The sequence below is a fragment of the Natator depressus genome, chromosome 9 (genome assembly GCF_965152275.1).
Source record: "Natator depressus isolate rNatDep1 chromosome 9, rNatDep2.hap1, whole genome shotgun sequence".
NCBI classification, from domain to species: domain Eukaryota; kingdom Metazoa; phylum Chordata; order Testudines; family Cheloniidae; genus Natator; species Natator depressus.
Genome location: NC_134242.1, coordinates 99477367 through 99502556, shown reverse-complemented (window position 1 = coordinate 99502556; position 25190 = coordinate 99477367). Strand labels below are relative to the sequence as shown.

Below are 25190 nucleotides of genomic sequence, written 5' to 3'. Positions count from 1 at the left end.
CTGAACTGCCTTAGATGAAGTCTAATAATAATGGGTGTAACTTCTCCTCACTCCATTCACCCTGATCAGACTGTCTACTTTGTATTAGGGCTTGATTTTTTTTTTTTTTTTTTAAAAAAGACTGTTTGCAGTAATTCTTGTGCTTCTAGAAACACTAGCTGAATAGGCCTAGCCTTTCCTACCAAAGTACTGGCCTTCCCAGGGGAAAGAGCAGGGTTACTTTTGAAGGAATGGATCAGAGAACGTCTCACAACTTTTCCAGTATGAAAACTGTCTGTCTTAGAGAGGCCGAAGGGTCGTTCCTTTCTAGGGTGACTTGGTGTTGTTTTCTGAGTAGAAGGAAAGGTTCTTTCACTTATCAAACCTCAGAAGATACTGACTTGAAATCAGCTTGATCTTTCTATACACTTTTTAGGTCCCCGACCCAAACCAGAACTGATACGATGGGATCTATGCGCTCATGCCACTTCACAGCTCGCTAAGGCCTGGTCTCCACTAGAAAACTAGCTCAGATTAACTACGTTGGTCAGGGGTGCAGAAAATCCACACCTCTGCACGTCGGAGTTAGCCTGACCTAAGTCCCCGTGTAGACCGCAGTAAGTCGTCAGAGACTAATTCTTTCATCGACCTATCCACTGTCTCTTGGGGAGGTGGATTACCTACACCAGTGGGAGAATTTTAAGTATAGATAAGCCTTAAATTCTGTCCTAGTTCCTGGATTGTGGCTAGTTAATACTTGGTTCCCCAGACTAGTGGAGCAGAAGGAAAGGAACGTTTTTTTACCTCTCAAGTTCATGTGACTACAAATCACTTGAGAATCTTCTCTGTTTGTTTGTTACAAATGAGGGTGGGAGGTGGGTTTATAAGGTACACTTTGAGGTTAGTTCTAGTTGCTGGTCTGATTGATTTAACTTTCACCATTGGCCTGCTTTTCCCTTCGGAGGAGGAGTGCAGAGTATGATGATCTGGTAGACAAATCTAGAATCTGGCCTTTGACTCTAAAAAGGGATCAGAAAAAGTGTGGTATTTCTGGCAAAGACTTTCTCTGAAAGACTGGTTAAATGCTGCCCTGTACCCTCTTTACATTCTGACAGTGATGTTGTGACAGCAATGCCACTAAATGTGTGGTGTGAGGAGGACAGCTGTTTTTATGTGCAACTTCTCTTGATTTCTTTTAACTTAGCTTTACCTTTTTGTTCCTCGGTTATTTTCAGACCCTCTGAACTCTTGAGTTCGGAGCTGAATAGTAAGTTGGAGTTCGTTTGCAGTTTGTGAGCACTTGCATGTGGGGTGCATGTTTCAAATGCCAGTTTGCACTGGGTCATAGTTCTGACTTGCACTAGAACACAGTTTAAAAGATTCTCGTCCACATAAGTGAAGTGTTTAATAATTTTGTATGTTAATAATATGAAGATCTCCTACCAGCAACTAACCTCTGCGGGGAGACCGTCAGATTTAGCAACAATTCCGCTTATAAAGTTTGTTTATAAAAGTGTAGAAAGAGGGAATGTTACAGCTTCAGTATAATTACTTGGAGAAATAATATGAAGGAGGAGGAAGACTTATCTGAGGTTGACCAAGATTTCATTGCCAAAAAGTGGCCTTAAAATGAAGGGTTGGCTAGCCGTGTTCATTTGAATGACTTAAACGGTAGGGTACTGGAGCAGCTCTTTGACTGGTCGTGGAAAATAAAATAAAAAAACACCTAGGTCTCTAAGGTGCCACAAGTACTCCTTTTCTTTTTTCTTTTTATTAAAATGAAAGTAATTCATCTAGTGAACAGCTTGTTACTTTTCAAAATGGTTTGCAGACCGGTCGTAGTAAACATGCCATCTGAAGTGCAGTGCTTTTAAAAGGGTCCGTTTGAATAGTCTAACAAATACTTCACTGTGTGAGGCTGCACGTTTCCAAATTCGTAATAAAAAGAACTGTGGCACAAACTCACTCCTAACCCCGTGGAGCCTGGATCCTCTGGTCCAGCCAAGCTGTCCCTGGTGCAGGAGCGATGCAGGGAGGGGCGATGTTGCTGAATGCCACCTTTGTGCTACCCCATCCTGGTGGCAGCAGGGGCTGATTCAGCATGGTGTCTAACGCTGTGCTGACTGGCCATGTCTCCGGGGCTGAGGGCTTTAAGGAGTAGGTAGTGGGGACACAGAGCTAGCTACAATCACTCTGCTACTGGGACTTCCCTCTGCTGCCTGGTTAAGACAGGCTTACAGCCCTGTTCTGCAACCAGAGCTGCAATTCAAGAAAAAATTGAAAAATAGATAGGGCCACTAGAGAAGTGCTTAGTCCTGCCCTGACAAGGGAGTCCACCAGGCCATGCCAAAGGATCACACTACGGGTTGTACCAGAAGAAGGGGGATTGCTGAGACCGGCAAGGGACAGAGAAGTTCTAGAGGGAGAATAGTGAGCACTGGGGGCAGGAAGGAGCTTGAGCACCAGACACTGAAATCTGAGACCGTAATTGAGAGCCCTCCCTGAGCCTTGCCACTGAGTCTCCAGGCAGAGCCCTGAGCACCATGCGAGTTTGTCTGACACCTACGCGATATTGAGAGCATTTCAGAGACGGCTGTAGGTGCCCCTTGCTGAAGACAGAAGTCAGTCCCTTCAGGGGGATTGAAGTCGATCGAGAATGGTTGGGTAGGGATATGTTCTGACATGCGCTTTCTTTTTTTTCCTCCTCTCCCCAACCTCACGAGGAGTCCCAGCCCTGAGGGCTTTTAGAAAGGTGCTCCATAATCAGCATTCTTCTGAGATTCTGACATTACCCCAGGTCTCCTGGACTTGCATTCAGTGTGCCCGCAAATGCTGCCTTTGGAATTCTGAAATGCTTAGCAAGGCTGCCGGCTGCCGAGAGCTGCACACAGGAGTAAACATTAGGTTTAAGCTAAAATACTGGATGGGTTTGAAATCCCGACAGGAGACTAGCCTGCTGCCCTCTTGGTTAATCTGTGGTGCCCATCACAAGGCACCCTTGAAGTAGTAGCTTTGAGTTAGCCAGGATATGGCAGGCTAGCTACTGTGTGTGACTAATGCTACTGCTCCAGCTTGGTGTGTGGAATTGTGCCACACTGGGACCAGATTGTTACAAGAAACGGGGGCTTATCTTCAGCTCCTCAGTGCCAAAACTGTGCCTTTTCCCCCTCTGCCCAGCAGTAATACTGCACCCTCTGCTTCTCTTGTGTAAATGTGTGTACCTGGTAACTGTAGAGAGGAAAAGGGAAATACAAGAAGACACCATGTATCTTTAATGCACCAGGGAAAGAGGCAAAGCTGTCCTGCATGGAGAGCGTTCCTCTGCGGAGCAGAAGCTAGAGCTGAAAGCTCTTGGGTGCTTTTCCAGTAGGGTGTGCCAGCTGGGAAGCTTTCAGTAAGAGCGCAGAAAAACTGGATGATTGTCAAAACCCCAAGAGGATGGCTGAGTCTCACTTAGGCAGATATTTCATGGAAGATACAAGGTGTGATTCAGAGATTGCTGTAAGCCCACACGGAGGAGCAAATAGGACTGGGGCTCAGCAGGGACTTGCAAGAGGAGAGCAAAATGGTGAGCTCTTGGAGGTTTGGACAGCTGATTAGGTTACGATAGTTCTAGGCAGAGATCACCTCTGAGGAGATGATTTCTTGATGTTTAATTAGTTTTTCTTTCCTAATCATTAGTTCAATAGACATTAATAGTACATTAGTATCTGCAAAGAAATCTCAGCATAAACTTTTCCATGCTGAAGATTCTCTCTTGACCTCAACCATAAAGAGCATGTATTGATTTGATCTGCTGAAAAGTTTGTTACCTAGCAATAGCCTAATATGCTAGGAAAGTCACTGCTGCGGTTCGTCTTAGAGATGTGTTGTTTTACACTTGCTCAGATGTGCTTTAAAAAACTCCGAGTTTTGTCTTCTGTGGGGTGTGGACAAAGTCACGTCTGTGTGAGCTAAAGACACATCCCATGAGCTGTCCTGCTTACACGAACTGGTTACAATTGTGCAGCAGCTTTCTGAATGGTTTTGCTCACATGGAGACTGCATGTACACTTGCTTTCAGACTGCAGAGTTTTGAGCTCTTCTGGTGGCCTCTTGCAACCGAACTAAAATGATGATAAATGCGTGTAAGTTACTGGCTTCTTAAGGCCATTTCAGTAGCTGTTTGTGCTACTTAACTTGATTAAATCCAATGGAGCCCCATTGTTTTCCCCCGTCGCAAATGTAGATCCAGCAGCATTCTGCTAGACCGTTCTTAGGCTTGCTGATTACACTGCAGTGTTGGCTTAAACACGTGTTTCCCAGTTTATAGAAATGAATGTTTGTCTAAACAAAAGTTCCTGCACTGTAGATTTTCCAAGAGCTGAAAAGCAGTGAGATCGCTAAAACGTTCAGAAAAGCCATCAACAGAAAAGAGGGAATTTGTGCGATTGGTGGAACATCAGAGCTCTCCAGTGAAGGAACCCAACACTCTTATTCAGGTATTGCTCCGGCATTCGAATGCTTTCTTGAGTGAGCAGAGCAAACCCGAGAACTAGCAAGTTGAATGACCTGGCAGAAAACAAGCCCCGCCCCCGCCCGGAATAGTTAAATTGAAACAAGAGCAAGGCTAGATATCAAGGGATGCCACATTAGCTCCCTTTAAGTTGAGTGGCCGAGTATGTCCACGTTCCTGAGATTTGTCGTGCTAGCATTTTCAGTTTGCTGATGTATTCCTCTTGCATTTGGCTATAGCCAGCTCAGTGAGTGACTTGCACTGTGAAAATTCCTATACTACTACAGAGGATAAAAAGCTCTGAATTTGACTTTTATGACCAATCAGTTCTTAATTTGTAATGATAGAGGTGCCGGGGCTCAAGTTGTGTTTTTACATTCATAACTGATGCAGCAAGCCAAAGGTGACGGGGCTCTGAACGGCCAAGCCTAGGGGTGCCGGGGCTCAACCCTGGCACAAATTAAGCACTGTGACCAATAAAGTGAAAATGTAGTACAATAATTACTGTGCACCGTTCAAATGTATGCTATGCTGTAAAAAGCCTGCATTTGCTTTGATTGCACTCGTTTTAGAGGAAGAAAAATATGCCTTTGTAAACTGGATAAACAAAGCCTTGGAAAATGATCCCGACTGCAGGCATGTTATTCCAATGAATCCAAATACAGATGACCTGTTCAAAGCTGTTGGAGATGGGATTGTACTATGGTAAGTCTGTTTCCTACAGAAGCCCTGTCATTGGGACTTGACTCTTCAATCTAGGCTGCTTTTCTGACCCTGTATGTTTGGATAGAATTCTGTGCCCGTATAAAAAGGGGTACGTAGTCACTTCAGACTTTCAGTGCAAGAGCATGCTTTTGCTTTTGCTGCCAGCTTTGATGATATGGGGGAAACTGGGGTTATATATTGTCTGTGGATTCTCGCTTCTCTTTGGGTCTTGTTACACACACTGACTTCAGAAAAGTCTGTCCTACAAAAACCCAGCTACATTCATGGATGCACAGAAATGTGTGACAGTGACCTGTGGGGGCATGTTCTGACATCAGTCCAGTTTCCTTACATTCCTGCATCTCGAAGCACTGTCATGTCCCATGTTGGAAGCCTCAACAGAGGCTAAGGATGAATGCGTCTAGCAACAGGATCTCTGAATACCCGATCTACTTCCCATTGGCTCTAATGATAGCTGGATTAGGCTCTAGGACGAAGGTGGGGCCCATTGGTAGTGAAACTTGCTCTGCTGTTCACTGCAAAATGTGGAGTCTACTCTCCAGGGCCATCAAATAGCCTACATTTTCACGCTGTAGAAACGGCTTTTAGATTGAAAAGCAAGGTGACATGGTATTCCAGGGGCACTGTAGCAAAAGGCGGAAGATCTACTCTAGGTTAGGCATTGCCTATTTTCACTTTGATGATGTCTTTACCTGCCTTGTTTTGACACCTGCCGATCTGTGATCTACAAGTAGGACCAAGTGGGGAATAATTTATAATGTACAGCAAAACCTCTGCTTCGACTCCTCTTGCCTGTAGATGCAGGAAGCATTGCTCTACACGCTGAGTAGTAGAAAAACCCATTCTGAGCCTTCTGTGAATTCGCTTCACACGCCATCTCTTCCGAATGTTTGCACTGTCTGGGTTTTTATTTTGGAATTCCTATTTAATATTAGCAAGGTGTCTCCCTTCTAAGTATGCTGAAACACACAACGGGGTTAAATTGGAAGAAAACAAATCTTCCCTCTAGAATTTACAGCAGAATAATGGGTCTTCACCAGTTTGCTGATGGTATTCTGAATAATTCATGTGTTTTTACTCAAGCAACTGATCTAGTTCAGTGGTGGCTGTTACTGTGTTTAAAGTTTCATCAGGCTTAACTATAAATTACAAATACATTCTTGATGTCCCAAATCTAAACCTTTTATTTTAAACAACTGAGTACAAAGTGTCTGATCAAATCTCATTGTTGTTCTGTTTATTTGCAACAACTTGTGTTAGGATTAAGCGCTTAATGGTGTTTGAATATTTTTGTCTTTGTCAGTAAAATGATCAATCTTTCTGTTCCGGATACAATTGACGAAAGAGCAATCAACAAGAAAAAACTCACACCATTTATAATTCAGGTATGGTATAATATACTTTCATGATCCCTTACAAAGATTGAAATCGTACAGGGTTTGTGAGGGGAGATTAATACAGCAACTCACGGAATTAATTCAGGACTCTGGTCCAGAGCAGAGATCAGTTTTAATTGTATTTAATAATTTAAAGGAATCTCTGTACTGTGCATTAAATGGAAATCTTAGTGCAAAGGGTAATGTTCTGTAAATATTCGTAAGGGCAAGAGGAATGACGTAATGCCAAAAGCTGCTAAGGGTCCCCTTCACAGACTTTATCAAAACTGAAATGCTGTAGCAATCTACGTACCTCAAGGTTTATGCTGCTGTTATCAGAAGGGAGGCCGATAGCTGTGCATGTGTGTTTGTATGAGAATACACACGGTGTTGTAATACACAAACCTGTGTGTGCACATGTAACATTTTAATGCACGCTTTGATGTTCCAGTCTTAATCTCGTTGATGCCACTCGATGTGACTCAGAGGCTGAAACTAAAAACCAGAGACTGAAATTAAACCCTTGGGTCTAATTCAGTTCTTATTAATTCAGTCCACTTCCATGAGACTTCTTTTAAAATACTCCCTTGGAGTGTAATGCAGCTATAGTTACTGTAAAACTGCGAGTTTTCTTCTACTAAAAGCAGGGAGGTCCCCAGGCTGTCTGCACTGAACAAAAGGCGGAGGCCTCTCATTTAGCTCTCTTGTTTACAGGAGAACTTGAACTTGGCATTGAATTCCGCCTCCGCCATTGGGTGTCATGTTGTCAATATTGGAGCAGAGGACTTGAGGGAAGGGAAACCGCATCTGGTGCTGGGGCTTCTCTGGCAGATTATTAAGATTGGCTTGTTTGCCGACATCGAACTCAGCAGAAATGAAGGTAGTAACACTGCAAATGATTGTTTATCCTTAGTCAAGCCTAACCTTAGGGTGACCAGATAGCAAGTGTGAATTGGGATGGAGGTGGGGAGTAATCGGTTGCTTATATAAGACCAAGCCCCTGGTCACCTGATCTGCCTGATCTTGACCTACTGTCCCGTGGGGAGGGGGAATATCTGAACGAGACTTGAAATTACTCATTTCAGCGGCATAGCTCAGCCTGACAGACATTGTCTTTCAGCAGCAGGTCCTTCATGCCACATTCTTCTCATCCAGCCAATCTACTCTTCATTTTTCTTCCCCTTCTCTGCAAAGGGACTTCTTTTACTGCTCACTTTGATTGTGAAGAGCCTGCTTTGGGCTCTCAGACTGAGAGGCCATTGACCCTCCCAGGACTCTATGGAGTTGGCTTGAATAGGCTGGATGGCATGTGCGGGTAGCGTGGGCACCTTTCAGCTGTAGCAGTAGCCACAAGGTTTTCTTGTCACGGGTCCACCTTGAGCTAAACCAGTGCAAGCTTCGAAAGGTGTGAATGAGCTCACGTTCTTTGAGCAATGATAAATTCTGACTGGGAATGGGGGAACTGCTAAATGTCCATAGACCATTAATTAGATGTGTTTCTATCTGCAAGTAGATGTTCTCAAATCACAGGGCACCATTGTGTGATGCTTAGAGCTGGTCAAAAAGCATGCCTTCTTTTCTCAGACTTGTTGTAACTAAAACTTTCTGGCTTTTTGACAAAAGCCTCCCAAAACTGATTCTTTGTTGCTCTTTTTTTTTAACCAAATTTAAATTTTCACAAAACATTTTTTTTAGTCATGATTAAATAAAAAATATTCAACCTGGTCTGTGAGTGTCCACTGTGCCTATCCTGAGTGTATCAATGCAAGCGTGCCCCCTGCTCTAAAACACCAGGCATCAAAGAGCAAGTGCATTCACTCTCTATTTCGATATGTCCTGGTGCACCTCCCCAGTTGTTGGAGAAGTTTGTTACAAGACAGATCTTGCTTACTGAATATGTAGCCAGCTGACTAAAATAAAAGGTGTAATCTTTAAATCATAATCTTGAAACTGGGTTGGATGTTAAATCAAGCAAAATTTCTGGCTGCCTGGTGGTTATGGTACGTGGACTTGTGACATCAGCTCTTCTAAGCGAGGCAGAATTGGACCACGCCAGAACTTGGATGGGAGCCCCTCCGTGCCAGCAGTGGTGTTAGTGATTCGGCGAGTGGCATTTTCTTGGTAGAGCTCGAAACGCTGACTCTTAGGGAGAGACTTCGGAAGATGTTTGGATCACAAATAACTGCACGTTGGCCGTTTCCCTTCTTCGATCACCTAAATTCCCCTGGCACCTTTTGGTAGGGTAGCTTAGCTTTCCTTTCCCTTGTCAAAGACCGTATAGTGACGCCGCAGGCCGCCTGCCACATGTAGCTGCTAAGTGATCCCACCCGTCATCAAGCTCTGGGATCCTTGTGGGCTAACCGTGTCACACAAAGGCTTCTGGGTGACTCTGCTTTTCTTTTTATTACGTGTTCCCCTCCCTCATCCCTACCAATGTAAGCAGCCCTTGGGTATAGCATTTCCAAATCCCCTGCCTAGTGCGCGTCGGCAATGGACTTACGGCAGTGGCGTATTGGTAGTGGTGGTGATTTTTCAGACAAACACACGTGAAATCGCATACACGCTGATTTTTTATAATGGAAGGGCCATGTACCAAATAAGCCAGTTAAATTGCCTCGACCTGGAGGGTTGTAACTGGAGGTGATCAACAAATGTAAGTATTTTCTGGAGGGGAAAAATAAAATCCCTTCTAGAAAAATGTTGCATGGAATAGTACGATTTTTTAAAAATTATTTTTATTGGCAATACCAAGGTATGTTGGCAGAATCTGAAATTATTAGAGGAAAAACTTGGATATGGTCAGTCATTTTTTGTCCAAAAATACTTGGGTGAAATTTTTTTCAGCCAGCTCTAGCTGTAACTTAGAAGAAGTCCCTGTTTTTAAAAAGCAGTACTGTCCTGTATTTATGCACATCTGTTTTCTTCCAGCTTTGGCTGCCTTACTTCGCGATGGTGAGACTTTGGAGGATCTTATGAAACTGTCCCCAGAAGAGCTGCTTCTAAGATGGGCCAACTTCCATTTGGAAAATGCAGGGTGGCAGAAAATCAATAACTTCAGCTCTGACATCAAGGTAATTGGAGCTCCGCTTCTGTGAGGCGCAGCCAGGTGCATCTGAGCCAGGTTGCTGGGGTGAAAGTAAGTGTGTGTGTGTGTGATTGATTGGGCAGTACTTGTTTCTTTCCTGAATTGTTACATAAATTGTTAACCAGTTGGGCCCTGATCCTGCAAACACACACATGCTTTTAACTTCACTGCCCTGAGTTTGATTTCAATGACACTCTCAGGTTGGTAAAGCGAAGCATCTCTTAGTGTTTGCAGGATCCAGGGCTGCTTTACTTCAACATAAGAGCTGACCCTGTCCTCGTACAGTAGAGAAATGACAACTAGCGTACTCAGGGGTTCTGCCCTTGAATCCTCTCTGCTTGGTACTGATTCTCCAGCCATAAAAACGAGTGTGGTGTGTCTTTGTTGTTTATGGATGCCTTCATCTTCAAAAGCTGCAGATACCAGTTCAAAAGCCCTTAAGGGTTTTTACTGTACGAACGGGGAAGCAGTACATAGCTAGGATTCTTTCGTGTGGCTAAAAGGCACATTCTCAAGACGGTTCTCTTTCAGAAGCTGTTTTCAAGGGTCAGTAGAAAGCACTGGACTAAAACTCATCCAAAAACATGGGGAAAATTTTCATAAAATGTTTTGACCGTTTCTGCAGGGGAGAGCTCGTTCATTGTATGGAATCGCTAACCCTTGTTAGCAAATACTGATACTTTACCTGAGATGGTACAGGCTGAGGCACTGCAGGGACCTCTAGTCTTGTAGTCTTCACCTGGGACCTGGTGAAATGGGGGGTAGGTGGGGGAAGACATGTCTCCTAGAGGGCCTCAACCCTGATGCTAGTGGCTGATCTTGTGGCTTCCTTCCAGCTAGCAGCCCTCCTGAGCGTGATGGCTTGTGAACTTTATACAGCAAGGGCTCCAAACATGCCTGGAATCCAGTGACATGCCTACGGATTTGGGGGGTTAGAAGCAAGTGATTTATATGACTTTTTAAAAATATTTAAAACTTTCTTCTGCCTAAAGGGAGCTTCCTTTGGTGCAGGGAGTAAATCGATGCCTAACGCTGGCCGGGGATGCAGAGAATGTTGCATAAACTTTCAATTTTTTTCCCCCATTTTCAAAATTAGAAAAACTCCAAGTGCTCTGCCCAGACAGCTCTGCTCAGTGCAGGCTCCCAGCTGGTAGGCTCTCATGGGACACTTCATGGTCCCAGTAAGGGAAAGTGTTTTAGTTCTTGGTTTTTCCTCTCTCTCAAAAACACAAGCTCAGACCTGTATCTCCCCCCCCCCCACCCCCCTGCTTCCCACTAGACGAAAGGTTTGTACCCCCAAATCATCTCTGGAATGGCTAAAACGTTCATGTGAATACACAAAACTCATATCTTGTCTTGGGATCTGCTTTAAGAGAAAAACCCAAACCCTGCATTGTATAAATGTGATGCAACAAGAAAAACCTGCAGGCTCCATGTATTCAAAATATCAACAACGCTATCTTCTCTTTACTGGTTTCCTTTAGGAATGTGGTAGCCCTACAGAAGGATCCCTTTCTGATTTGAGGTGGGGAGGATGTGCCAATACGCCTGAGAAATTATATAGTAATTGGCATCAGGAGCATGAAGCTACTCTAGAGGTCAATCTATATGGGCTGGATCTCTGCAGGCAGTTGTTTAAGACCAGGACCTCCAACTTTTTTTTTTTTTTTTTTTTTTTTTGCAGATTGTGGTGGTGTAAAATATTCAGTACTGACCAGTTATTTTTGACCGTTTAAGTTTAGTGCTGGTTTATGGTTCTAACACTGGCTTAATGTTTCTAACTTTGTTCTTCTTTCCGCTCATGCCTCCGGGATTTCTGCTATGGTGCTCTTTCCCTCTTTCTTATCTGTCAAGCTCACTGACTTCAGTAATTCAGTCAAGGTATTGTATTCAGTGACCTGATTCAGACAAGTCTGCGATGTAATGTTCGTGTGTGTTCAGCACCATGTGGGAGAGTTGAATATGCCACTTAATCCATTTCAGGATTCGAGAGCCTATTTCCATCTCCTCAACCAAATTGCACCAAAGGGACAGAAAGAAGGCGAGCTGCAGATTGACATTAACATGTCTGGTTTCAATGTAAGTACTCAGTACATCTGTCTGGGTTTTTTTCCTTGTCCTTATGCTGTAAAGCTGAAAGCTGGGTATGGACTTTGCAGGCTGCTTATGGCCTCTTGATCACCTGGTGATTCTCAGACTTAGAATAAATAAAATATCAGTGTGGGGAAAGCGAGACAGACACACATCTGGTATCCAGTTAAATGAGGACATGTTTAGACCTGGGCATTAACGGCCAGTGTAACAATTGGAGTAAACCAAATGTCTGAGAATTCAGTCGCCTTTATACCTGGTGATATATTTGCGAGCATGCTGAATCACGAGTTCTAATTATTATTCTAGCTGGCTACTGTAAAGCTTGAGAGGGGAGCTTTCTAACCAAGCGGGTAGATGGTGACCAGTGCATCCATAACGCTATGGCTTATTACTACAATATTTATTCATTGCTTTGCTTTTATTTGGCCTAGTTAGTCAATGCCCCATACCTCCTGAAAGCAGGTGGACTTGTGTATTCAGTCCAGCAAAGGCAGTGTTCAGGAAGAAGTTCCTGCTCTTTATAGCTGAGTGACGTCCTCCAAGGCTGCTGGCTATTCATGCTTCTGTCACCCCAACAGGAGAAGGATGACTTGAAGAGAGCAGAATACATGCTTCAGCAGGCAGACAGACTGGGCTGCAGACAGTTTGTTACCCCTGCTGATGTTGTCAGTGGGAATCCCAAACTGAACTTAGCCTTCGTTGCAAACTTGTTCAACAAGTATCCGGCGCTTACCAAGCCAGAAAATCAGGACATCGATTGGACGCTACTGGAAGGTGATAAAACTTCTCTCCTATCGTGATGTGTGAAGGAAAAATACCTAATGGAAATGGTTTGTACCACAAAAGGCTTTTAGCATTCGGATGAGCCATCAGGCTTTTAAGAGTGCAAGTAACGAAAGATTCAGCACGATGGTGTTTCGTTTTCAGCGATGCTGCTTACCAGTGTGTGCATGTGACCAGCTCTTCTTGCGTATTGGCACAGGGGTCAGATACCAGGCTGTGCACTGAAGTGTGACTGTAGAGTCACCTCTAGTGTGCTTTAAAGAGACTAATCAACCCCCACAACAGTGCTGAGAGGCTGGGAAGGTAGGAGTCCATGTGTAGATGGGTTACCGGAGACCCTGAGCTGTTGCTTTTAGGGGCATCGCTGAAAGCACTGGGCTGCCTGGTTCTCGGCCATTTATTATTAATGCTAATAATTTAATGCTGCGTAGTCTCACCTGGGGTATTGCACCGCTTACCGGTGGTGCATACATCATAGTCCATTTTATTGACCCTAAACTCCTTAACTTCCCAAAGCCTAGTTAGATCTTTCAGCATTGAGAAAAGATGTCCAGGTAGCTGCCCTACAAGTTGGTCCTTTTATGAATCATTATGGAGGCAACTGGTTTTCAACCTTCAATGTAAGCTGCCTGGTACGGCGCTTCCTGCCAGGGCAGGTGGGATGCTCAGTGTCCCGAAGGCACGATTTCTCTCCAGAGTGGTGAGAGGCACCCGAACCGGCATCATAATGTCTGTCTCCTTTAACGTAGGAGAGACACGTGAAGAAAGGACCTTCCGTAACTGGATGAACTCTCTCGGTGTGAATCCACACGTAAACCATCTGTATGGGTAGGTTTTCTGCATCTTTCTTCCACTAGAGCCGTTGGCTTTTGATCGAATGCAACTTCAATTCTTAATTGACCAAAAAAGAAACCCTACATTTAAATGAACTAAAGTAGGTATTTGAACCTGTTCAGATCTCTTTGGTTGCGTTTAAGGATACATTAGGGCACCTAGAGCCTTGGATAGGTGTCTTTCTTTTTCTTTTTAAATTAAAACTACCTAAAACAGGTGGTCCTCAGTAAAACTGCAAGACTAGTCAGTATATCAGCTGCCAGTCACTCTGGAGATGCACTGGAATCTAGATTTGCCATATGATAGCCAGGGTTTATGTCCCCACGTCAGAAGGTGGGAGAAGTTTGATATTTTACTCTGGGGTGGTTGTTTGCTTCTTTTTTGCACTGTTGTAACATAATTAGTCATAACATTAAATGTAAACCTAAGGAAAGTCAAGATATGCTTCACTCTCAGAACACCAGGGCTAACCAATGCTAATCCATTCTAGTGACCTGCAAGATGCACTGGTAATATTGCAACTATATGAAAAGATCAAAGTTCCTGTCGACTGGAATAAGGTTAACAAGCCACCGTACCCCAAGCTTGGTGCGAACATGAAGAAGGTGAGAACTTTAGGTTACTGTAAGAACAATAACAAGCCTAGGTTAGAAATGTAAGATTTGGAAGCCTCGTTATATATACATTTCAAATTTTGTTTGTTCTTGTACATATTTTTTTTTCCCTGTGTTTGTAGCTCGAAAACTGTAACTACGCAGTGGATTTGGGAAAGCGTCCAGCCAAATTCTCTCTGGTGGGCATTGGTGGACAGGACCTGAATGATGGAAACCAAACATTGACGCTAGCTTTAGTCTGGCAACTGATGAGGAGGTACAAAGCTCGTTTAAAATATCTAAACTGTGTGAATACAGCATTTGAGTGTAACATAGTGTATCCCATGCTCCCTGCTCTCCCTCCCTCTATGGGAGAGATCAGATAGAGATCTGACAACATACTTCTAGAGCTCAGAACTTCTCTCCCTCCCTCCCCCCCCCCCCAATCGAAAAGGGAAAAACTGCAACAAATTTCAGTTTTTTTGAAACTTTTTAAATTTTTTTGTTCTGAAATTGTAGGGGTAAAAAGCCTCCCGCCCCCACCCCCGGCCTTTCCTTTTTTTAAACCCCCTATGGCAGAGGTGGGCAAACTATGGCCCGCGGGACCGTCCTGCCCGGCCCTTGAGCTCCCGGCCAGGGAGGCTAGCTCCTGGCCCCTCCCCCACTGTGTCCCCTCCCCCTCAGCCTCAGTTTGCCGCGCCGCCAGCGCTCTGGGCAGCGGGGCTGCGAGCTCCTGCCGCTCTGAAAGGCATCGTAAGGGAGCAGGGCGGTTGGGTAAGGGGCAAGGAGTCCCAGGGGGCAGTCAGGGGACAGGGAACGGGGGGGGTTGGATGGGACGGAGGTTCGGGGGGGGGTCAGGGGACGGGGAACAGGGGGGGTTGGATAGATATGGGAATCCCGGGGAGGCTGTTAGGGGGTGGGGGTGTGGATAGGGGGCGGGGCAGTCGGGGATGGGTGGGGGGGTTGGATAGGGGGTGGGGTCCCGGGGGGCAGTTAGAGGCAAGGGTCCCGGGAGGGGGTGGTCAGGGGACAAGGAGCAGGGGGGGTTGGATGGGTTGGGAGTTGTGAGGGGGGCAGTCAGGGGGTGGGAAGTGGGACAGGGTGGATAGGGGGCGGGGGCCAGGCTGTTTGGGGAGGCACAGCCTTCCCTACCCAGCCCGTCATACAGTTTTGCAACCCCGATGTGGCCCTTGGGCCAGAAGGTTTGCCCACCCCTGCCCTATGGGGAAAAAGGAAACAAACAAAGTGATATTTTTTCCCACTAAAATGAAAAACTTAATGACAAATTCTTTATTAAATGGAAAAAGCTATTTTCTAGGAATTTATTACAATTAACTAGCATTTTAAAGCCAGCTCTAAATGATTCTAGTAAGATACAAAACTGAAAATGTGTACTGTACAGATCAAATGACGCCACTTAATAACATTCAATATGCTAGCCAATATTTTCATTAATGATTTGGATATTGGAGTGGAGAGGGTGCTTATAACATTTGCAGAGGACACCAAGCTGGGAGGGGTTGCAAGCACCTTCAGGGATAGGATTAGAATTCAAAAGGACCTTGACAAATTAGAGAAGTGGTCTGAATTCAACGAGATGAAATTCAATGAAGACAAATGCAAAACTACAAATTGGGGAATTACTGGCTAGAGAGTAATTCTGGAAAGGATTTCGGAGTTCTAGTGGATCACAAATTGAATGAGTCAGCAATGTGATGCAGTTGTGAAAAGGCAAATGTCATTCTGGAGTGTGTTAGGAGTGTTGTGTATAAGACACAGGAGGGAATTATCCTGCTCTGCTCGGCACTGGTGAGGCCTCCGCTGGAGTTCTGTGTCCCGTTCTGGGCGCACGCTGTAGGAAAGATTTGGAAGAATTGGAGAGTATCCAAAGGAGAGCAACCAAAATGATTAAAGGTTTAGGTAAACTGACCTATGAGGAAATGTTTTTTTTTTTTTAAAAAAAAAAGGGCATCTCTAGCCTGGAGACAATAAGATTGAGAAGGGACCTTCTAAGTCTTCACCTGTGTTAAGGGCAAAGAGCCGGGGTCCATTGTCCGACTGTCAGTGCACATGGATAACAAGAAGTAACGTAATCTGCAGCAAAGGAGATTTAGGTTAGATATTCGGGGAAAGTTTCTAACGCTAAGGGCAGTGAAGCACTAGCAGTCGGGTTCCCAGGGAGGTTGTGGAATCTCCTTCACTGGAGGTTTTTAAGAATGGGTTAAATCAGTGGTTCTCCCCCTGTTTATCATTGCGGGCTGCATATGCGTTACCTGGGTTGAGAACCACCGCGTGCCCTACCTTTGTGTGATTGGCTCTAAAGAATTTTATCTGCCTTTTTAGTAATGTAAAGCTTTGGGCGTGTTACCCCTCTGAAATAACTCCTGTCAACCCCAGTGCAGTCACTAGCTTCGTCTGAACTGATGGAGCTTAAAAAGTGACTAAATACACGGCATCAATTCAGTGTTGTTCAGGGTGTCCTAACTGGTGGGGCACATTGAGAGGATGTTGGACAGCAGAATCTTTCTCTTCCCTTGTCCACTAAAGGTAATGTAGAGCAGAGGCTGAAGTCAGGGCTCCCAAGATGGGCCTGCAATTGCAGGTTGCTCTTTTTTTGGCTCAGTAGCCTGAATCCTAGACTGCATTGAGAACATGGCTTTGTTCCTGAACCATATCTACCCTGCGCTGTAAGGACCTGTCTCCCACTCATTCTCAGATACACCCTGAATGTTCTCGAGGACCTTGGTGATGGTCAGAAAGCAAATGATGACATCATAGTAAACTGGGTGAACAGGACACTGAGAGAAGCTGGCAAGTCAACCTCCATTCAGAGCTTTAAGGTACCGGGCTCCTTTTTCCAGTGGGAGGGGGACTGGCATCTCCTTTGCAATGCATTGTGCTACAGTGTCGGCCGCAGACTTGGGCACCTCCGTTGCAAGCCGTTGAGGGACATGGGTGGAGATTTGCTGCCTGCAAACCAGTTATTGTTTGTTTAGCGTAGTTTAAGCACTTAGCCGCAACTAAACAGAATAATAATGGTAATGCGGCATTGTAACTGGCTTGGAAAGGATCCCGGGGGGGGGAATAATTATTAGTAGATGGTAGCAATTTTGTGACTGTTTAAAAAACCCTTAGTTTTGTTACCCATTCCACAATCAATTCCGCTGTTGTGGAATCAGAAACCAGACTTGTTGAATCCTCACTGTATGTCACTGTGTTCTTCTAGGACAAGACTATCAGCACTAGCTTGGCAGTGGTGGATTTAATTGATGCCATACAGCCTGGTTGTATCAACTATGATCTTGTAAAGACAGGTGACTTATCAGAAGATGACAAACAGAATAATGCTATGTAAGTGTCTGTAGTCTGTGAATGGTGCATTTTATTGCAAGAGTACTGCTGTCCTATTCATGACCTTAAGGCTGCAGATGGGCATGCTCCAAAACCCACATTCTCAATCTTTTGCCATACTGGGATAATCCAGCGACACCGTCCCATTCAGCATGTCAGAAGGGCAGGCTTCTTGTGATGCCGGCTTTTGGAAGGAACAGAGAACTGCTTGAACAGTTTCTAGCAGTGTGATCCCCTATCCATTAGCAGATAGCCCTGTGAACAGATCAGATTCTCTCCAGTTTGATTCAGATTGATTTAATAAATACTTGGCCTATATCTCAATATTTGATATTTGAACTATTGGACACATGGGTCACTATGGCAAGTCTGTTTCCTGGTGAGAACAGCACGAGTCTTCTTCAAAATAAGTTTCTAGTGGGAGTACTGAACTGGAAAGTTGAAACTTGCTTTTCATGAAGATTCTGTAATAACTGTAACAGCAAACTTTCAGGTAACTTTCAGTACTCTGCTTGCTTTAATATTGATAGAAAGCAAATGCAAGGAGCATGAACAGAAGGAGAGAGAGTTCAGAAACTTAACTATTCACCAATAAGGATTAGTATTTATCTCGAAGGGATATTGAATAACTCAAGGTATATGTATTACACTTTCTCATCAACTGTTTGTAGAATGGACTTAGGTTCAAAATATCAACATGTATATTAAAAACTGCTAATTCTTTGTAATAAGGTTATTTTAAAACCAGTTGCTCTATATTAAAAACGCATGTATAAAACCAATCTACTTGCCAGATCTAAACAATCACACCTTGAAATCGGGGTTAATACCTTGTTAAACTGTGTGTTAGTGATCATTGAAATCGCGCTGCAATGGCTGGCTCTTTGGCTAACAAGTTCAGGTAAAAAGGGGATTTGAAATGTTTACATGTACTCATTTCTCTTGACTGGTGAATAGGTATGCTGTGTCCATGGCGAGAAGAATTGGAGCCAGAGTATATGCTCTTCCAGAAGACCTTGTGGAGGTGAAACCAAAGATGGTTATGACAGTGTTTGCCTGTTTGATGGGCAGAGGAATGAAGAAAGTGTAAGAAGCTGACACACATGCAAAAATCCCAACCTGCCACCCCAGTGCATGACTAGCTGATCAGCTGTGTCCGGGATGAAATGCTGTTGGCCTAAGAACTGTTGAAGTTTCAAGGATTCTCAGTTTTGCTTTGCAAGACTAGAACATTATCAACGTTTTCAGGGAAAGGAGTTTTTAACCAACAGATTTGCTCTTTTCCCAGAATGGAAGTTTGATTTAAAGTGCTCACGGGAATGCATTCATATCAGACCAGCATCTCAGAAAATGCTGCACTGGACCTATTTCTCAGATATTCTGTGTTTTTTCTTCTGAGGGTTGCTAAGGTGGTTGGCATGAATCTTAATAGAAACAAATTTCACTTGCTATCTAAAAGACAGTTTATCTTGTGTCTTGTGGTCAAATCTCGTGTGTTCTGGGTTTGAGCTTTTATTCCTTGCCTCTGTAACCATGAAGTAACTGGGATCTGTAGCGCAATTTATAAGGTTAAATGAGAAAATTATATTTCTGAAGATCAGTCTTCCTGCAGTATTCTCTCTACATGGTGCTTTTTTTTATACACATAACAAATATTTTGATTACTTTACAAATAAAGCATTGTGGTTTTTTTCTTGCTACCTGTTATTTAAAGGTCTTTCAAGATAGAGTATATTTAAGAATACCACCTAAAACTCAGCCTCTCTGGCAGTAGTGGACATCTGATGGCATCCGATAACATGCTGATGGCATCATTACATCTGAGAATCCAAATGAATGCATTTTTGTACGCATCTTGGTTCAATTGTGTGCACCTAGAAAATAATTTTTACAAATCCTGCATGTAAACTTCTGTTACTTTTTTATTTAAAATGCTGTTGGGAATAAAACAATAAAATGCTGTAGGGTGGCTGTGAAGGGAAGAGGCAAATGTTATGAACAGCAGGGTTAAGTAATCTGAACTGCAAAGTGCCGAGACCTAAAACTATTTTTTACAAATGTGCAGGAAGTGGTGTCACCAAAGAAGGAAGGAGCTGTATCCATAGGAGTTAATGTACTCTTGCTTTGGCAAGCTGTTGGCTGTAATTTGAGATCACATTGCTATTCTGAGCTATTCAAATGCTGTAATACGGTGGCAAAGCATTAGTTGAAATAAAAACATTTAAATACAGGCATCTTTTTTTGCATATTTAATATGATTCACACTTGTCAGTCTCTCCTTACTGACCATCCAATTTTACAACTTACTTCCATGGTTTGGACTTGTGGGATTTTTGTGCTGGTCTTTTGGTTTGCTTTCTGGGAGCTGCAGAAGAACTATCTTCCTCCCCCCCCCGCCCCCTTTCCGTTTTGCTCAGTAATGTTGGGGGCAAGGAAGGTTTACAGTAAACCTCAAGCCAGTTACTTTGTGAAAATGTTGTTAGTTATAACTGTGTTTTGTTTTTTGTTTAAAGATGACCTGTGAAGGGAATGCTATCCTGTACAACATTGGTGTCCTTATTCACCTTGACCCTTCCATAAAGGATGCTCAGAACACTAACCATGAGAAATCTTATATGGCTGTCTCCTACTCCAGTGTGCCTACCCAGCATGCGCCCTTCTGGAGATGTCACAGCTACCACTGAACCCTCTTGAATTAGGGAGCTAGTTCATAAGTCACAGAGGCTGGGTAAATGCTGTTTAGGCTGAGGTACTACTAGTCCCCAAAGGGCATAATAAGGTCAAATAATGAGAAAGGGAATGGGGCCTTGGATCTGGCCTCTCCTGTTTGGTAAAACTGTAGCTGCTTGGCCAGCCCTGTGATCCAACTTCCCACAGGGGTTGGTGGAGCTGTAACACTGCCAGCACGGTGCATGCCACGCGTTCTGCAACAGCCTGGAGAAGTTAGTCGTGCAGCCAGATGTTGTGGGTCCTTAAGAGGCAGGAAATTGGCCTTTGAGCAGAGGCTGGATACTGTCGTAGATCAAGCATTGGCATGTCGATCCACATGGCCAGCATGGATGCAAATTTGTTAATTCGGTTTGCAATCCCTTTTGCTGATACTCTGCACTTCATGCCAGCTTTCATAAGCATCATTAGTGAGATGGTTGAAGTCTGTGCCTTAAGAGTGAATTCAGTGTTCACCAAAGGTGACAGATTAACCATAGCCCAACTTCCACAATGCAGTATAAAACTGTTCAGAGGGCATGTTGGACTAACTTTTTTGTTTTAATTGTCCATAGTTTTCTCAGCTGTTTGTGAGAAGATCTTTGCTCCAGGCCTGGACAGCATGCCATATGGTTTAAGTGCACACAGATACCTAGACCTCTGTCTTTTAGCTTTTGTAAGTTTTCATCCATAATTAAGGCTGCAAGTTAGTGGTTGCAGAATTCTGGCAACATGTGAGGACCTTGCTTTGCTATGGAGCGTACTGTGATCAAGTAAATATTTCCGTATGGGAAGTCCAGGCGATGATGATTTGAAGATTATGATAGGGAGCAGTATTAATGTGATGCACTTAATCTGTGATTACATATTTAACTTCCATTATCAGAGCATCTGATTCTAGTTCGCCTATGAAGTTGCCATCCTGATGGTCTCAGGGGAGGGAGATGTGCCCTGTCAGGGCTGTTCTCTGTGTGCAGTGCGGGGTTGTGGTTTGTTTGGTTTTGCAATACTTGCTTTCTATTATGAGTATTATTGTGTAAACTGCTAGATAAGTCTGTCCAAATATTTTCAATTCTTGGTGAAAGGTGACGTTTTTACTGTCTAGATCATTTCGTTTCTCTAAAGACTTGCTGCGGCAAGTAACGATAGTCTTTAGAGCCAGCATGGAGAGGTGTAAAAGTGGAGATTCATCTAGGAGGAGTTCTTTGCAGAGTCAGATTTATTGTGCTTGGACCCTAGTAATGAGTGAGCCTTTACAGCTCCTCTCTGCACTTATTTGTAATAATGCTGCTAATGTCTCCTAGCGAATGTATTGTGAAGAGGTGGCTTTTATACTTCAGCAAAAGCATTTCCTAGGTATTCGTGGGTATAAATGCTGTCTGGCTATTTGAGTAAAGCATTCTGACCTCTCCAATTTTTCACTTTGAAACCCGTATCTGTCTGGTCTTTTTTAAATTTCTTAATTACTGGTTTTCTCTTTAAATTCCTGCTTTTCTTAGCAGTATCCACACGCACGCGCACGCACGCACGCGCACACACACACACACACGATTTGAGGGCTCAGCTTCACTAAGAGTTCAAAAGTGAATTAAGTACTTGAGCTGCAGATGACTGACTTTCAGTGAATCCCTGTAATGCAGTTAACATCGGCCTGCATTCCTTGTCAGATTTATAATCTGTATAATGGAGACAGCAGAGCCGTATTTAAAGGGAAACCAGAAACCTTTTCAAACTAAGCAGCATGTCTGCTTTCAAAGGGCCAGGCGAAGCAGCAAATGTCCAGTCAGATGTGCGTAGCTTGTGAAGCAAAGTGCGTATGGTTACAGTGTGGTGCACCTATTGATAAATGTCACCATTGTGTGAGGTACATGGGCACGAAGAGTGTGATCATTTCCTCTCAGATGTCTGTCTATCCTGGCTCCTGGTTTATTTCCCCTTCCGCCTCAATTACCGCATCTACGCTGTGACTGTAGACTGACAGCAGGGGCAGTGTCATGGCATTTTTTTATATGTTGAGAAGGTGAAGTCGATAACAGGACCTGCAGCAAAGGCCGACAAGTCCCATGTCTGTTACTCAGTGAGGAATCCAGCATGATAACTGAGGAGGAGGCTAGACCAAAGCCCAGAGAACAGGGAGTTGGGGGTAGAGAGACCATAGTACTCGGCTTTGCCAAGTGCACGTGGCCTGTGAGTCCTGTCTGCCGAGGTCCAGGCCACAGAGTAGCCTGTTTCTGAGCTGTGAGAACTGTCCCTACGCCAGGCCAAGAGGAGGGCCTCAGACAGTCTGGAATGTATGTGTTAATAGGAAACTGAGCATGTAAAAGGGCCGTAGTAAGTGAGGGCTTGTCTCTCCTTATGGCCGTAAGCTGGGAGAGAGTCTGGGCATGATGGAGTGCTGCAGTGTTGTGCCAGGCACTTCCAACAGAGGAGAGCGTGTCCGGGATTTGTCATTCTCTGCAGCAAAATGGAAAATAATTCCTGGAAGCTACAAAGGTGCAGCCCAGGTTTCATCCACAGTGCTGATAAATCTTACCCTGAACCTCTAAAATCCATTTCACCACGGAAGGCCTTGGACCATCCCAGCTTAAACGGAAGTTAGGCAGCATCTCTCTCCGTTCTGTTTGAATTATTGAAAACATGTTCCTCTTTCAGATGGCCGGGAAGTGAATACAATCCATTAGCAGCTCCAGTTACACGGCTTTCTACAAATGCTGTGATTTGTGCCTCCAGAGAGAAGCCATTCTAAAATGCATTTCGATTCGATCAATCATAATTTTTACAGCAAATGTTCTTGAAGACCAGTGGCAAGCTGAGACGAGTGAGCCAAACTCCTGTCTCCTGCAGTGCCTCAGAATGTGATGTTGTGGGGGTTGGCTTCGTTGCTGTCTGAAGCATGTGAGTTATCCTCCGTAAGTGAACTCCTGGTTAGAAAAGCACATTACTGGATTAATTTGCGATCTGTTTGTTTTATGGCATTGTCTATAGACCCAGCCGGGGCCCCGTTGGGGTAGGCACTGTCCAGGCGGATGAAACAGAGACCGTCCCAGACACGACTGGTGTGTTGAATGTACGTTCAATAGTTCTAGTGCTGAAGGAATAAACCTGAAGACAAGGGGACTAGAGTCTCGTGGCTGGCCAGCGTCCTCCGGAACAGGGGTGACGAGTTAACCCACTGGCTTAATCCTTAGATTCATGGGTGTTAACGCCAGCAGGGCCCGTTGGGATCATCTGGTCAGAACGCCCTGTGACCTCACTCCCGTTCCTGTTCAATCTTTAGCTGTCCCCCGCAATTGTTTGGCATCCCGGACCTGTGGATCCTGCCCTTAGGCTGGGGGGAGGTCTCTTAGCACGGCTCCACCCGCCCACTTCCTGGATCCCCACGGGACAGCTCTTTGCCACATTTCTTTACAGTCATTCCTCAGTAAGATTGACAATATCTAGGGGGGATTCACTGCTGAGGGGCAGCCTGAGGCCTGTGCACTGTTCAGACTTGAGAATTGAACCGAAAAGGTGGCTAGCTCTTGTGATGTCTCTACTCCCTGCCGATCTCCACAGCGGCCGGGTTCACCCATGGAGAATAACAAAGCCTTAGCTGGGGGGGCAGATGGTCCGGGAGTCCTGTGAAATCTTAACTCCCATCTGAGAGTCTGAATCAGCGGGTCTTGGATGTGATGGCCCAAGTCTCTGAGTCACTGTGGCATTGTTGCTTGTCTCTTCCCCCCCCCCCCCCACCCTCACCTTTGCCCTTGCGCTGCACGTTCGCCTGTAAGCTCCACTTCCCACCGGCTGCTCTTAACACCAGCATTAGGCACTCGGGTTCCCCCGTCCCAGGTGGGGCAGTGGAAGCAGCAAAGCTGAGCCCTAAAGACTCGTTTCATTCCACTGGGCCACAGCTCTCCTTGTCTTTGCAGCATCACTTTTACTTTGCTGCCACGGCACAAAGCCGCTCTTGGGCCTCCAGCCAGCTATTCTGAGCGTTCAGTCCGTTCTACCAACACTCTCCAACCGATCCCTTGTGGAAAAGCCTCTTTAACCTTGAACTGCACATTGGAAGCTGCAGGTGTATTTTTGTCGTCAGCTGTTATGTAAAATCTGCGGAACATTCGGACAGAATCATACGTCCCCTCTCATCTCTCCTTCCCTGGTATTTGAGTTAACCAGTTTGTTACAGTTATAACATGGTCGCTGCAATAGGGGGAGGGCGGGAATATACTGGCATCTGCTTGCCCACAGGGCAAGTAATAGGAGCAAACGGCTTGTCACATCACGCTTGACGCTTGCCCAGCGGGAAGGGTCGTTACTGTTGGCATGTTGCTGCACGCTTTGCAAAGTAGGAGCTCTTACGGCAGAGGTGGGCAAACTACGGCCCGCGGGCCACATCCGGCCCATGGGACCGTCCTGCCCAGCCCCTGAGCTCCTGGCCGGGGAGGCGAGCCCCCAGCCCCTCCCCCGCTTTTCCCCCTGCCCCATAGTTGTGCCACCATGCGGGCAGCACGGCCTGCACCGGCCCACCTCCCAGGCTTTCCAATAAGCCCGTCCTGCTGCTCCGAACAGCATGGTAAGGGGGCAGGGGGAGGGGGGACTTGGATAAGGGGCAGGAGATCCCAGGGGACGGTTGGATGGGGTGGAGGCAGTCAGGAGACATGGAGCGGGGGGGGGGTTGGATAGGGGGTGGGGTCCTGGGGGGGCAGTCAGGGGACAAGGAGTGCGGGGAGGTTGGATGGGTCAGGGGTCCCGGAGGGCCTGTCAGGGGGCGGGGTGTGAATAGGGGTCGGGGGTCCCCGGAGGGGGTGGTCAGGGGACAAGGAACGGGGGGTTGGATGGGGCAGTGGTTCTGAGGGTGACAGTCAGGGGGTGGGGGCCAGGCTGTTTGGGGAGGCACAGCCTTCCCTACCCAGCCCTCCATACCGTTTCGCAACCCCGATGTGGCCCTCGGGCCAAAAAGTTTGCCCACCCCCTCCTAGGGGGTGTGAGATGCTGTGCTAGGCAACAGATGTAAGAGGAGCCCCTGAAGTGGCTGGAGATAAATGCGCTGAGGTCGTCCCTAGGGTGATGGTAAGTGTGGGGGGGAATAAAATATTCACTAATTCATCTTCTGCTTTTCTTAATTCAGCTACACATTCGAGCTCTGTCATAGAGCTGGTGAAAGGCCGTGCTGTTCCTCAAAC

At 45.3% G+C, this 25190-nt stretch overlaps 1 protein-coding gene across 4 annotated transcripts in view; it reads left to right on the top strand.

Annotated features, from left to right (window-relative positions):
- Window positions 1–19544, top strand: part of PLS3 (plastin 3) — an 82032-nt gene extending 62488 nt beyond the window's left edge. For 3 of the 4 annotated variants that reach the window (XM_074962779.1, XM_074962780.1, XM_074962781.1), the window contains exons 5-18: window positions 4331–4460; window positions 5047–5179; window positions 6504–6585; window positions 7291–7456; window positions 9505–9647; window positions 11516–11542; window positions 11645–11740; window positions 12334–12529; window positions 13288–13366; window positions 13863–13977; window positions 14109–14242; window positions 16682–16805; window positions 17192–17316; window positions 18274–19544. In XM_074962779.1, the coding sequence (XP_074818880.1) occupies window positions 4331–4460; window positions 5047–5179; window positions 6504–6585; window positions 7291–7456; window positions 9505–9647; window positions 11516–11542; window positions 11645–11740; window positions 12334–12529; window positions 13288–13366; window positions 13863–13977; window positions 14109–14242; window positions 16682–16805; window positions 17192–17316; window positions 18274–18406 (1683 nt within the window). In that variant the 3' untranslated portion in view covers window positions 18407–19544. The remainder of the gene's footprint in view (window positions 1–4330; window positions 4461–5046; window positions 5180–6503; window positions 6586–7290; window positions 7457–9504; window positions 9648–11515; window positions 11543–11644; window positions 11741–12333; window positions 12530–13287; window positions 13367–13862; window positions 13978–14108; window positions 14243–16681; window positions 16806–17191; window positions 17317–18273) is intronic. The other variant, XM_074962782.1, reaches the window with a different exon arrangement.
- Window positions 19545–25190: the final 5646 nt, after the last annotated feature.